At 39.5% G+C, this 13891-nt stretch overlaps 1 protein-coding gene across 13 annotated transcripts in view; it reads left to right on the forward strand.

The window, feature by feature from the left end:
• The window catches only part of Sin3A (SIN3 transcription regulator family member A), a 42315-nt gene that overhangs the window by 14906 nt on the left and 13518 nt on the right, over positions 1-13891 (forward strand). For 8 of the 13 annotated variants that reach the window (XM_089732705.1, XM_089732736.1, XM_089732743.1 and 5 more), the window contains exons 3-17: positions 1732-1795; positions 2144-2283; positions 2968-3200; positions 4354-4477; positions 4881-4984; positions 5315-5397; positions 5919-6004; positions 7422-7550; positions 7849-7956; positions 8307-8405; positions 10198-10291; positions 11023-11197; positions 12477-12634; positions 13110-13226; positions 13703-13800. In XM_089732705.1, coding sequence (XP_089588831.1) covers positions 1732-1795; positions 2144-2283; positions 2968-3200; positions 4354-4477; positions 4881-4984; positions 5315-5397; positions 5919-6004; positions 7422-7550; positions 7849-7956; positions 8307-8405; positions 10198-10291; positions 11023-11197; positions 12477-12634; positions 13110-13226; positions 13703-13800 — 1812 coding nt within the window. The remainder of the gene's footprint in view (positions 1-1731; positions 1796-2143; positions 2284-2967; positions 3201-4353; positions 4478-4880; positions 4985-5314; positions 5398-5918; positions 6005-7421; positions 7551-7848; positions 7957-8306; positions 8406-10197; positions 10292-11022; positions 11198-12476; positions 12635-13109; positions 13227-13702; positions 13801-13891) is intronic. The other 5 variants (XM_089732722.1, XM_089732752.1, XM_089732725.1 and 2 more) reach the window with 1 other exon arrangement.

Below are 13891 nucleotides of genomic sequence, written 5' to 3' on the forward strand. Positions count from 1 at the left end.
GCGTTCGGTTTGAAGGGTAGGGCAGCCGTCGTAACTATACTTTTTTTTTTTTTTTTTTTCTTTCGTAACTATACTTGAGACTTTAGAACTTATATCTCAAGGTGAGTGGCGCATTTACGTTGTAGATGTCTATGGGCTCCAGTAACCACTTAACACCAGGCGGGCTGTGAGCTCGTCCACCCACCTAAGCAATAAAAAAAATCGTGATGAAGATCACGATTTTTTTCTCGTCTTCTGAAGAGAAGACTGAAAAACTCAGCGCTGAAGCTTGCTTTGCCGATAGCTCCAATAGTCGCCAATACATAGATTTCAGGGAACTATCTGGAACATTCGTCCAGTTAGGCATATTATTATTATAATGCCAATGGTCACTTAGAAGACATCTCGGTGCGGGGACAGGAGACTCGCTCCGGACCGCCTCATTCTATTGTTCCTATTGTATTTTCAATTGTGAATTTATATTATTATTATTATTATTATTATTAATACTTTATTTCAGTTTTTTTTAAACCATAACATTTTGTTAGTAATAATTACTTATAATCTATGTTAGTAACTTAAAAAAATCTAACACAAAACTATCATTATATACATTTTATACCATTATATATATATTTTTTTTCTCCTTCCAAGTGCCTACTGCAAAGGCTATTGATCAGCAGTCCCTCGATCTTGCTCGATATGATTCTCAAAAGACTGTTGCCACTGTCACGAACTCGACGCAATAACGATGCACTTCTCTTCCGCATTATTGCAAAGAAGTCATCGGTGTGAGATGTCGCAAACATTGTGGATGCACTACAAAAGCGCGGCAGTGACAACATCATCCTTTTTTTTTTTTTTTAACGCTGGGGAATCCATTTACGGATACCCGGTCGAGGAGGGTAACGGACCGGGTTATGTCGGACTCCGGCGCCTCCTGAGAGGAAGAAGGGGAGAAGAGAAGGGCCGAGGTCCTTCACCTCCCGCAATTTCTCACAGGAGACTACGCCTTGAAAAAGGCGCGCGAAGTACTTGCCCCGCAGAACGACTACCGACTAAACCCCATCGAGCCCCACCACTCCGACTCCACGAAACCCACGGTACCGCACAGTGCGCGCCGAAGGCTCGCCGTCGCCGGTACGTGACAACATCATCCTAAACGCATTATTATATTGAACACGCAGGGCATTGTAAGCTCTCCGCGTGTATGTGGTCCACAGACTATATATAATATGATGTTTGTGTTTGTTTAAAAGAGACAAAACGAGTAAGATTAGGACAAGCCATGACATTTTGTTTCGCCAGATCTTCCCAGAACCGTGGGGCTTTTGTTGGAACCGGCCTTAGAGACAATGCGTTTTGACTATCAATTCTAGGAGGCTTCAACGAATTTCTGGTGGAAATAAAAGGATTTACAAAAAAAAAAAATTATTGCACTGTCATCGGTCCTTGATCCGTGTGAAAATTTTCAAGTTAATTGGACTTCTTGAAATCTGTGAAAATGACATTCAAAAATTCTCTTTTTTTTTTGTTTTTTTATTGCCTTTGTAGGCAGACGAGCCTACGGCCCACCTGATGGTGAGTGGTTACCGTCGCTAATGGACGTCAGAAATGCCAGGGGCAGAGCCAAGCTGCTGCCTACCATTACATACCATTACCTACTACTATAACAAACAAAAATCCATTGATGTCAAGCCAAGAAAATCGTGTTAAAAAGAAAGACTTAATTTATGTTTTCCTTGTTTACAGCTACAACAAGCAGGCGCCAGTAGTCTTCATTCGCTGGCGCAACCACACAGCCAACCCATATTAAGTGAGTGATACCACCAAAATATTAGTCATTGATAGTACACGTAAATTAGTTATAGGATAAGCAATTCAAGCACTCAACAAAAATGTTTACGGGCGTCGGCCGCTAGATGGCTTCGTTTCGATTAGTTTCTCATTGCTCCTGTAGATTTATAATGAAGGATTTTGTAAATTTTCAGAAACAACTAATTATTATTGATAAGATTTAATCAATTTGTTTATAACAAATAAATACATACTTGTATGTTTTTTTTCCTGTGTTTAGTTATACAATAATTAAACGCCTTAACTGTAACTTTTTTTTTTAAAAAAAGAATGATCTCTTATAAGCTCCCGTGTTGTTTGTGTGCAGACTCGAACGCGCTGGTGTCAGTTGGGGGGTTCGGTAGGGGCTCCCGGGGGGCGGCCCCCGTGCTGGGCTACATGAAGCCAGGCGCGTTGCAGTACGCGCCCCCCAAACAACCGCCCCCGCAGATGACGCCCAGGATCAAGGTACGTAATACGACCCTTGACTTCCACCCAGGCTCACAAAAAAAAAAGCCTTTATTGCTGTTTTACTTACTAATTACTAACTTAATAAATCTATACTAATATTATAAAGCGGAAGAGTTTGTTTGTTTGAACGCGCTAATCTCAGGAACTACTGGTCCGATTTGAAAAATTCTTTCAGTGTTAAATAGCCCATTTATTGAGGAATTAAGGAGGCTATAGGCTGTATACGGTAAGACCAATACAAGTGGAGCACCAATAAAGAATGTTTCAAAATAGGGGTTTGAATAGCTTCCTTAACATTATATAATTCAAAAATATTTTCACTGTCTACGTATATGAATTGGGGGGTAAACTTCCACGTGGACGGAGTCGCGGGCAAAAGCTAGTTACTTAATAATAACTTAAAGTCCTACTTATAATTAAGTATTCCGTTCAGTGCTCGGTGTGGTTTTCAAAACAGATTGTTTCTCGACAAAGGCCCTCCTCTAAAGATTGCCAATATTCTCTATTTATGAATAAATAGTTGCATTAAAGATGTAAACCGTTGTATGGAGTTTGAACGTTTGCTTAAGTTTGCCGCTAGGGGCGCTGTTCCTACTGCATACAAATTAAAATACGCTCGTTTGCCTACAAGGACAATAAAAAAATGTAGATATGGCACTCAGTTTATTGTGTGTGGTGCAGGCCGTGCAGCCCCCGGTGCCGCCCGCGCAGCCCCCCGCGGCGCCCCCGCAGGCCGGCGGCGGCGTGGCGGCCCCCCCCGCAGGCGCGCAGTCCCCCGGCCCGCAGACGCAGTTCCAGCGGCTCAAGGTGGAGGACGCGCTCTCCTACCTCGACCAGGTCAAGTACAAGTTCAACACGCAGCCGCAGGTCTACAACGACTTCCTCGACATCATGAAGGAGTTTAAGAGTCAAACGTGAGTATGTTTGTTTATTGAAGCTAAACAGATACTAAAAAAAACGGTGCACGTGAATGAAGTGAAACTTCTTTTTCGATTTAAATCAGATTGCTCTTGTAATAGGGAATGCGGTGTATAAGAGATGCGACATCTTCAATATTTATATTATATATATTTTAAATTATAAATAGGAAAATAAATATATGAATTTTTTTTAAATATTGGACGCTACTCGTTGCTAACGCTCGCGCTGGCCTGTATAACATGTTTAACTACTCGCATGCGTTCGAGTGCCGCGCATTCACTCTCGCTCTGTCTCTTTCTATTCCATGGTAGCATTAAACGTTCAACGCAGCCATGTTGGAAGTCGCATTAGAAGTTTCACTTCAATAATATTTTTAAACAAATCCTTAGCTAAGTTTGCAAATTATTTCTTCTGTATTCTTCATAATGTAACCTTGTCGATTTTACCCCCAAATGACGTATACGCGGGTTTTTTTTTTTAAATCTATGCCGTGTATTTTCCTGTTGTATAGTTTCTTTAAATGACAAAAACGCCGAAATGATATTATCAGTTTCTTTTTAAATTTTTTTTATTGCTTAGATGGGTGGACGAGCTCACATCCCACCTGGTGTTAAGTGGTTACTGGAGCCCATAGACATCCACAACGTAAATGCGCCACCCACCTTGAGATACAAGTTCTAAGGTCTCAATTATAGTTGTGTTGAAACACTTCGCAAGACTGACAGAAATTGATGGATTTAATGTATAATAATTGAAATGTTAACGTCGCGTTTATTGATGGTATCGAGTTTATGCTGATATTATGTTATTTTACACTTAACACGTTAATGTTGTTTAGATATTTATTGATTTACATAACCAGACATGGTCTCGACAATATTTATGAAAATTTCTAACAGAGGCCAATATCATAGCCAATAGACACCACAGCGTTCATTCGCGGAATACCTCTCTGACTCTTATCCATTAGAACGAACTTACTCTTTCATTTCTATTTACATAATTTTCATGATGAAAACAATTACCGTTTGATTTTAAATGAAAAATCTTCATGGCTGCATTTTATAAATGTATCTGATATTAATTATTAGCAGTTGAATTGGCAACGTCACCAAAACTTATCTAATATTGTAGTTTTGTTTTCAGAATCGATACGCCGGGAGTCATCACCCGGGTATCGAACCTGTTCAAGGGGCATCCGGAGCTGATTGTGGGCTTCAACACTTTCCTACCTCCCGGGTACAAGATTGAAGTTCAGAGTAATGGCCAGGTTGGTGTTCTTTCTTTGTTCTTGACTGAAACAGACGGTTCAATTTGCTCAAAGCTTAAGTGGTCAGAAGTAATTGTGCATTGTACTCGCTAAGTCCAAGGTCAGTGATTAGAATTGCATTAGTTATCTTTTGTAATGTGGAATGAATGTTGTTTTACCATAGTGAATCTGCTATATTATTTCTCAACAACTGATGCTCTTCTAAAAGCCCTTACACTATAAAAATTCAAGTTATTCTATTTTGTACATTATTTTGTTGAGAAGAATGCCAGTTTCACCATGGCAATCAGTGTAACAGTTAAACGAAATCAGATTTCGTTTGCTGGCTCTCGTGACTGCTTAATAGCTGGTGGATGCTGTGTGGACATGTGGCAGCACATATATATATGTTTGTTGTTGCCAGGTGTCAGTATCGATGCCGTCGCCGACCGCCATTGGCAGCGGCGTCCTGCTGGGAGTACATCACACGCAGCAACCGCAGCTAGTTCACTTGTTACCTGTTCCGCAGTGAGTATATTTGATTATCTACTTGTCAAATTAATAAATCACCTAAAAGTCTCAAAATAATTCGTTCTTCAGTCATCGTTTGTCAAGGGCTTGATGAGTAAACTAACCCATAGACACAGCCCACTGAGTTTCTCGCCGGATCTTCTCAGTGGGATGCATTTCCGATCCGGTGGTAGATTCTGCGAAGCACTGCTCTTGCTGGGGCCAGTGTTAGCAATTTTGCCAGGTTTGAGCCCCGTGAGCTCACCTACTATGAGATTTGATGCTTTAAAGTTTGGTAGTTATGAAATATTTTGGTGTGAATGCTAATTGTTTGTATTGTGGCGACAGTGCAGAGGAGTGTCGTCCCGTCGGGCCGGCGCTGCAGCACCTGTCCCACGCCGCGCCCGACCCCGCCCTGCACCACGCCACCGGTCGGTACCAATGCACCTCACGTGCACACACACACAGAAATACACATCATTTGTTGAAACTTAAAATTTTATTTAAAATTAAAATTAACTTTAAAAGTTAAATTTACAAATTAATTTTAATTTAAAAATTAATGTACATTAAAAATTAAATTACATTTAATTAACAACTTAAAATTAAAATTAGATTGTCTTAAAATTACATTGTTAATTAACAAATTTAAAATTAATATTAAATTGTCTTAAAATTACATTATAAAATCCTTAAGTTTATATCAATAAATTTATGCTACTAAACAATACCAAATATAATCACCATCTGTTATACTCGCATTGTCTATAAAGAAACCATTGGATAATCCATTATAAACAATTCATTTTGTATGATGAAATTAATTACCGATTGATCATTAATGATAAAAACTTGCGGCTGCTCTATTAGAGTTCTGATAGCAACATTACACACACACGAACAAATAAAATGGAAGGCTGTTTGTCTGAATGTGAGTATCGTTGGTCCCCAGGTCCCCCGGTCACCCCGACGCCGACTGCTCCCCCCGGACAACCAGTCGAATTCAATCACGCCATTGAATATGTTAACAAGATAAAGGTTAGTTTGTATTTAAGCATTGCTCCAGAGCTTAATATCTCGTATCTTTAATGTAACTAGTGGTCCCGCAGTAGTCGAAATTCGACTATAATTAATTGAAATTATAAGCTTGTGCACTATTATGATTCTATTGTCAAAGACTAAATATTGGTAGTTTTCCAATGACAGCACAATCGAGCACTCTCAAGAGTACTGCTCTCGCGTGATACTCGCAATCGATACCGACTCAGTGACAGACAATTGACAAGTGTTTTTTCTTTAAGTTGGCATTGATCGAAATTTTGTTTATATTATCTTTAGTAATATTATTTAAAGTTGAAAAAAATTGTAAGGCTTTCGTTTCGTCGTAGTTTCTTAGAAATAATCAATGTTAATTAAAACTGTGCTAACTTAGCGCACTCTGCTGATGCATTTGAAAACTAATTCACGTTCCAATGAAGCTTCAGCATAATTCGGCATTGTGCGTCACTGAGTCGCATTATGCTCTGTAATTGGAAAACTACCATTATACTTCGAGATTTCACCAAGACTACACTTTAAACACATTAATAAAGACCAACAATATTAATCTATTGTCAATTTGACCACAGACTTTAAGGAATAACGAAAGTTTGACAATAAACAAATATTATTATGCCTGCGTTTGTGTGTCAAATACATGCTAGTATATGTAATGTTTTCTTTATTGATTTAATGTATCTTATGCATTATTAAAAAAAAAAAATTAGCATTGTGCACTTCTTCTCTATATTATCTATAAGTGTGGAAAATTTCACACTCCTCCGTCCGCGCAATTTTCGTAAAAAGGGATACAAAGTTTTTGCTTCACGTATTAATATATAGATTTTGTTTGTCAATGGAGGTAGTACATTTTTTTAGGTTATTAGGTTGGGTGTTTAACAAAAAACTAAGATAATTGTATTGATTGTGTAAGAGAGACATGACTTCTGACTTTTGCTTGAGAGTAGTAGCTATTGTATAGACTAGTAGTCGGTAACCCGCGTCTCGTAGACTCCTCGGCTACGACTCTTCCGTGTAATGTTTAGTTCAGGGACGGAGTATTACATAAAAATGTATGAAGGGCGGGGCAGCCGTTGTAACTATACTGAAGACCTTAGAACTTATATCTCAAGGTGGGTGGCGTATTTACGTTGTAGATGTCTATGGGTTCCAATAACCACTTAACACCAGGTGGGCTGTGAACTCGTCCATCCATCTAAGCAATAAAAAAATGTATGTTAAAAAAAGGCTCCTTGAATAAATTTCAATTGTGTATTATCTATATTGGTTCTTTTGGGTGACTATGTTGCCGACCTATAAATTATGCCATACTATAAATGAGTAACAGACAGGTGAATTTTAACAGACTGAAAATTACACGGCATAAAAATGACATGAACTCTTTTTGTCATGACAGTCCCGTTTTTCCCGTCAACCGGACAAGTACAAGCGTTTCCTGGAGATACTGCACGCGTACCAGCGCGGACACCGCGACCTCAAGGAGCCTCAAGCTAAACAACAAACGGAGCAAGAGGTTTACTCACAGGTATGAATTTATAAAGTTTGGTGCGTGCGATTTACCTAACCAGTGATTCATCAAGGAAGATCGCCTTTGGTCTGAGCAATTTTTTAATTATTAATCTGGTCTGCAATAATGAATGAATGAATGATTTATTTTATTTCAGACAACAACAAGTCCATATGTGTACATAGTATCATTGAAACATGCTTAAAATTAACAAAACCAATCAAATAAAAAAGATACATTTATTAAAAATAATTATCAGTTGAATACATTTCAACTATTTTGTCTTAATTCGTAATGTCTGTCACTCGTTCTGCAGGTGGCTAAACTATTTGAACATCAAGAGGATCTGCTGGCGGAGTTCGGCCAGTTCTTGCCGGACGCTAAGGCCGTTACCAAGCCAGAGCCTGCCCATGAACATCATCCTGTAAGTTGGCCAGTCCATATCCAATTAATGTAATTAGACTTAAGATCGGCAATCAATATCTAGGACAGCCTTTACCAAAGTGGGCGATATGCCCCCTTGTCGGTGTTGCAGGCCTAAAGGAGGGTGGTAAGTGACCCAGAAAAAAAAAAGTTTTTGGGGGATAACATCAAACGGGAAAATTTTCCACTGAACGGTTGACATGCTCAATAGAACTATGGTTCGGATGGAAGTCTATCTTAAACTGTTATTAGCGAGATTCAAGCTTCTGTCAAATATCTTGTTCTATGGCGACTAACTTAAGTTAAGCAATACATTAAGATTGTTTTAATCCAGCATTGTTTGTTTGTTAGCAGTTTTCTCCGGGTCAACCGCCGCGTGAGGTGGAGCCCGAGCGCTTTGCCCCCGCCGTGCAGCCAGAACCTGCTCCAATGCACTTACAGCACGCTCTAGTAAGTATTACCAAAGTGTACTTACAGTAGGCGCGCGAGTTCATGTCCATCCTGAGGAATGCGGTAGTGCTGTGACCTAGTTAATTATGGTAATGTCGATAATAACTACCGATTTAGTCAACAGCTGTGTCAATTTGGTTTAATGTAACTTAAGGTAATTTTGCAATTTATGAAATAAAATAAATGTGCTATTAATTACTTGTTTATTTGTAATGGAGAAAAATGTTTTTTAAATTCCAATTCAATCCCTGTCAAATGAAAAGACAACCGACAGATCAGTATGTATTTTTTTTCAGTAGATTGTTTTCTATCTGAACTTGTTGGAAGCGGGACTAGTCATAGTTAAATAACACAATAGCGTTAGCGTAAATTTTCGATATCGATAAGCGCGCGTCACAACCGTCACCACTTCGATAAAGCGGCACGACACGAGAACCCTCTCATCGTGGCCGCCGGTAACTACATTCCCGATCATGCGGACAGAATGGAAAGCAGTCGACGTCGCCCAAAACACGTCATCTCGGATCCTCCCGATCCACTAACGGTGCTTTTAGGTACTTCAAGCACCGGTCACCGTTCTCGTCGAACCCGTCGCTTGCGACGAAGGGCTCGACGAGTAAATTAACTCTCAGACACAGCCCGCTGAGTTTCTCGCCGGATCTTCTCAGTGGGTCGCGTTTCCGATCCGGTGGTAGATTCTGCGAAGCACGGCTCTTGCTAGGGTTCGTGTTAGCAACGTCATAAGGTTTGAGCCCCGTGAGCTCACCTACTAGCCACGGTTACGCTGAAATAGCCCCTAGGGCTTAGGTAGGAAGAAAAAAAAAAAAAACAACCGCCAAGGAGGGCACTCGACGTCAGACAAATGCGGGGAGGCGGGCGACGCGCGGGGGAGCAGTCCCCCGCGCGTCGCCTCTGGCCCCGATGGACATGAACTCGCGCGCATACTGTACTAAATGTATAACAACATAACCCTTTTCTAAAATATACACCCATATCTAATTTGATGATGATTTAGGATGAAGATTTATTTTGTTATTTTGACTGTGTTATCTTCATTTAAAAGTAACAATTCGCCAATTACTGACCAACAAATTATTTTCTAGAGAAAAAAAACATAATATCGTTGAAAGTTTCACTTAATATTTATTTTTTCTTTCTTTCCTATTACCCCTCTGCTGGAGTGTGTAGGCCTCGAATCAAATCCTTCCATTTGCGTCGGTCTTGGGTAATCTGTTCTAGCTCCTCCCACGTCATACCCAAGACGTCCAGTTCTTGCTCTACTGAGCGACGCCAAGTTGTTTAATGTTTATCAAATAAATAGTTTGTTATTTAATAATGTACTATCTAATTTAGCAACAGTTATTGTTCTTGGATTGTTGCGAATTGTAGACATAATTGAATGTGCAATTTCGAAAAGGGCACATGCCGCATATTTTGTCAAATACGTTCATATACATGTAGTTTTGAGGCTTACCTAGTACACCCATTTTATAATAATTTCCAGTAATTTTCAACTGCTAATTAACACTTAAATATATCTCAAAAGTTAATATTTTAATATTTACACTGGTTTAGAAAATAATCAGTTTTTTTCATTTCCTGAACATTTTACATTTTCAGAGATGTGCCCTTTTCGAATTTGCATATTCAATTATAGCTAGTTTCACGGCCTAATTTTCCTACGCTCGAACTCGGCACAATATTCAATTGCCAACAAATAACCACTTAGTCATCCATAGTTTTTATGATAATTTATAAATATTTTTAGTCGAACCCATAATGTTTCGCACAGGTTCCAAAGCATGTGACCACCCCGCCGGCTGTGGTACAGCACCCGCAGCATCACCATCTCAAGAGGTCTCCGAGTATCTCATCGACAGGTCAACGTAAGTTTCTTATGTTTCACATTGTTTCAGGTTGAGTTGATGATTAGTGTTTGTTTATTTGAAAATAGTAAATTTTTAACAATCAAACAGGGATTTATGATTATCAAAAAGCCATTTTTAAAAGTTTGTTGCATGAAATGTCCATGAATTGAGAGACCTGGTGGTTTGAACTCTTAATCTCAATTCCTACAAACCAATGCATATGCAACTTCACAGCATTAGGGCAGGACGGTGATATCTATCCTCACAACCTAACTATAAATGCTATTTATATTTATTTTTTATTGCTTAGATGGTTTTTACTTAGATAGTTCACAGCCCACCTGGTATCAAATAGTTACTGGAGCCCATAGACATCTACAACGTAAAATCGCCACCCACCTCGAGATATGAGTTCTAAGATCAAAGGTTCCAACGGCCCCATCCACGCTGGTACCTTCCCTACGCGGACTCATAACGGGTCCTATGACCAGTAAATGAAATCAAATCAAAAAATCTTTATTTGAACATCAATGAAAGTACATACTTGTTGAACGTCAAAAAGAACTACTGCCAATTCACAAAAAATTAGCCTCTTGTCCTGAGAAGAGCTGGCAAGAAACTCAGCAGGCATGTATTTTTTTTTTAAATATTCATTTTTTCAATGAGTATTATAACGTAACAATTATAGCAATATTGAATGATATATGTCCCAAATAACATGTTAAACTTAAAGATGACGTTCCCCACAGCGTCGTCAGCCCCGCCGCCCGCCAAGAAGCCGCGCGCGTCGTGCTTGTCGGGCGCCACGGTGCGCGACGTGTCGTACTCGGAGGCGGCCAAGCTGGCCACCATCCACGACTACAGCTTCTTCGAGCGGGCCAGGAAGGCGTTGCGCTCGCAGCAAGTCTACGATAACTTTTTAAGGTAACTACATTTATATATTACTAGATGATGACCGAGCTTAGCTCGTTTTTTTTTTTTTTTATAACGCCATCTTGTTGTTTCTTTAAAGCGGTTAGTTGCTCTCAATTAAGAAAAATAGTATTATTATTCGCCAATAGACGTCGTGAAGAGTTGATTATTGAAAACACGAATAAAACAACATTTTCTGAAAATAAATCGTAGCTAGATCGATTTATACTAAATTTTATGAAAATCGTTGGAGCCGTTTCCGAGATTCAGATTTTATATATATATGTAAGAATTGTTCATTTAAAGGTATAAGATAAGATATATGTAAGTGGGGGTAGGACCTATTGTGAGTCCGCACGAGTAGATACCACTACCCTGCCTATTTCTGCCGTGAATCAGTAATGCGTATCGGTTTGAAGGGTAGGGCAGCCGTTCTAACTATATTGAGACCTTAGAATCTCAAGGTGGATTGCGGCTTTTACGTTGTAGATGTGTACGGGCTCCGGTAACTACCTAACACCAGGTGGGCTGTGAGCTTTACCCACCCATCTATGCAATAAATAAATAAAAAATCTATTTTATCCAGCTGCTGCTGTTGATATGGTGATCATTTCTCAGGCACTTTAGTGTACAGAAATAATTGTATAAACGAAATGTGGATTAAATGAAAATTCTCATTAAGAAAATAGCTTACTCAAAATTAATACTTTTTCTATCAATTTCCCAAAGCATTCAATTACCACATATTCATAGATTTAATTTTATAATTCACTTTACATTTTTATATTAAAAATAAATCTTCGATTGATTAAAAAATAAAACATTTAAAAAGAAAACAACAATTTTGTTAGACCCACCAGTAGAAATCACTTATTGAAAGCTGACAAGTTGAAATAAATAAATTTAACATTTAAAAATACACACCAATGCCTTATCTATATGTGTTAATCTAACATAAAACATAACATACAACTCGTATGTAAACCGGTCACCGTCCGCGTCGATCCCGTCGCTTGCGACGAAGGGCTCGACGAGTAAATTAACCCTCAGACACAGCCCACTGAGTTTCTCGTCGGAGCTTCTCAGAGGGTCGCGTTTCCGATCCGGTGGTAGATTCTGTGAAGCACGGCTATTGCTAGGGCCAGTGTTAGCAACAATCCGGTTTGAGCCCCGTGAGCTCACCTACTAGTTAAGCGTTATGCTGAAATATCCTCTCAAGGCTATCAGCTTAGGTAGGAAAAGAAAAAAATCGTATTTAAAAAATTTGCGTTAATGTATTATTTCACCATAGATGCCTGCTCCTGTTCACGAACGAAATAATATCATCGTCGGAGTTATTGTCAGTGACGAGTCCGTTCCTGTGCCGCCACCCGGAGCTGCAGCGCTGGCTGCACGACTTCGTGGGCCCGCCCTCGCCGCCGCACACCCCCACCCACACCCCTAATACTGGTAACAACTATATAAATAATATTTATACTCACTCCTAATACTGGTATACCCACACCCCTAATACTGTTAACTATCTATCTATAATATCTGTACTGGTGGTGTAATCTTTGTACTGGTGGTAGGACCTCTTTGTAAGTCCGCGCGGGTAGGTACCACCACCCTGCCTATTTCTGCCGTGAAGCAGTGATGCGTTTCGGTTTGAAGGGTGGGGCAGGCATTGTAACTATACTGAGACCTTATAACTTATATCTCAGGATGGGTGGCGCATTTATGTTGTGGATGTCTATGGGTTTTAGTTATCACTTAACACCAGGTGGGCTGTGAGCTCGTCCACCCATCTAAGCAATAAAAAAATAATAAAATAAAACTATATATCGAGGGGTGAAAGGCTTTGTATTATTTTATGCTTACTATTAAACTTTTTGTCGAGCATAAAATCATTGTTTCCGATAAAAATGTCATGCTGTTTATACAGGCTACCCTTGGACCAACCCTATACCGGTGGAGCCTCGCCCTCGGTACGAGAGTGTCGGCGCCCTCGGGGCACAGATGCGGAATGATCGCCCCCAAGGAGACATGGCCATGGATATTGGTATGTGTATTGTGATTTACAATTATCAAGTATCTGTTGACTGAATAGTTTCATTAAACTGTATTGCATCTTTTATTTAATTCATCAGATAAACTCAGTCGTCAGATAAACTCGCTGTTCACATGATAAGTTGTTACTGAAATTGAATAAGTGAAAAAATCGTTGCACAAGAATATTGGTATATAGATGGCCTTCAAATATCTTTCATATAGCTATCTTTTCTATAAAGAAAACAAACACTGCCAGTGAAACAAAAGTATTTGGGTTTGTGGAGTTTTGGAAAGGAAAGGGAAGTCGTTTGATGTGGAAGGCGGAAGACCGCATTATGTGGAAGGCATTGGGGAAGGCCTATGTCCAGCATTGGGCAGAACAAGGATGATGATGATGATGAACTATAAATAAAATTGATTTTTTTTTCTGCATTTTCCTGATCGTTTCTTGCTTTCTAGTATTATCTAATTGGTTTTGTTGTGCAGATCTATCGACGTGCAAGCGTCTCGGCACGTCGTACTGCGCGTTACCTCGCGAGGCGGCCGCCAGGAAATGCTCGGGACGGACGCCGCTCTGTAAAGAAGTAAATATAGAATTACACTAGTTCTACTCTAGGCGGGAGATTCGTGAAATATAAACTAAAATAATGGAAAACACAAATACAATGTTTTCTA

This window comes from Bombyx mandarina, chromosome 02 (assembly GCF_030267445.1).
Source record: "Bombyx mandarina strain Sakado chromosome 02, ASM3026744v2".
Classification (NCBI taxonomy): Eukaryota; Metazoa; Arthropoda; class Insecta; order Lepidoptera; family Bombycidae; genus Bombyx; species Bombyx mandarina.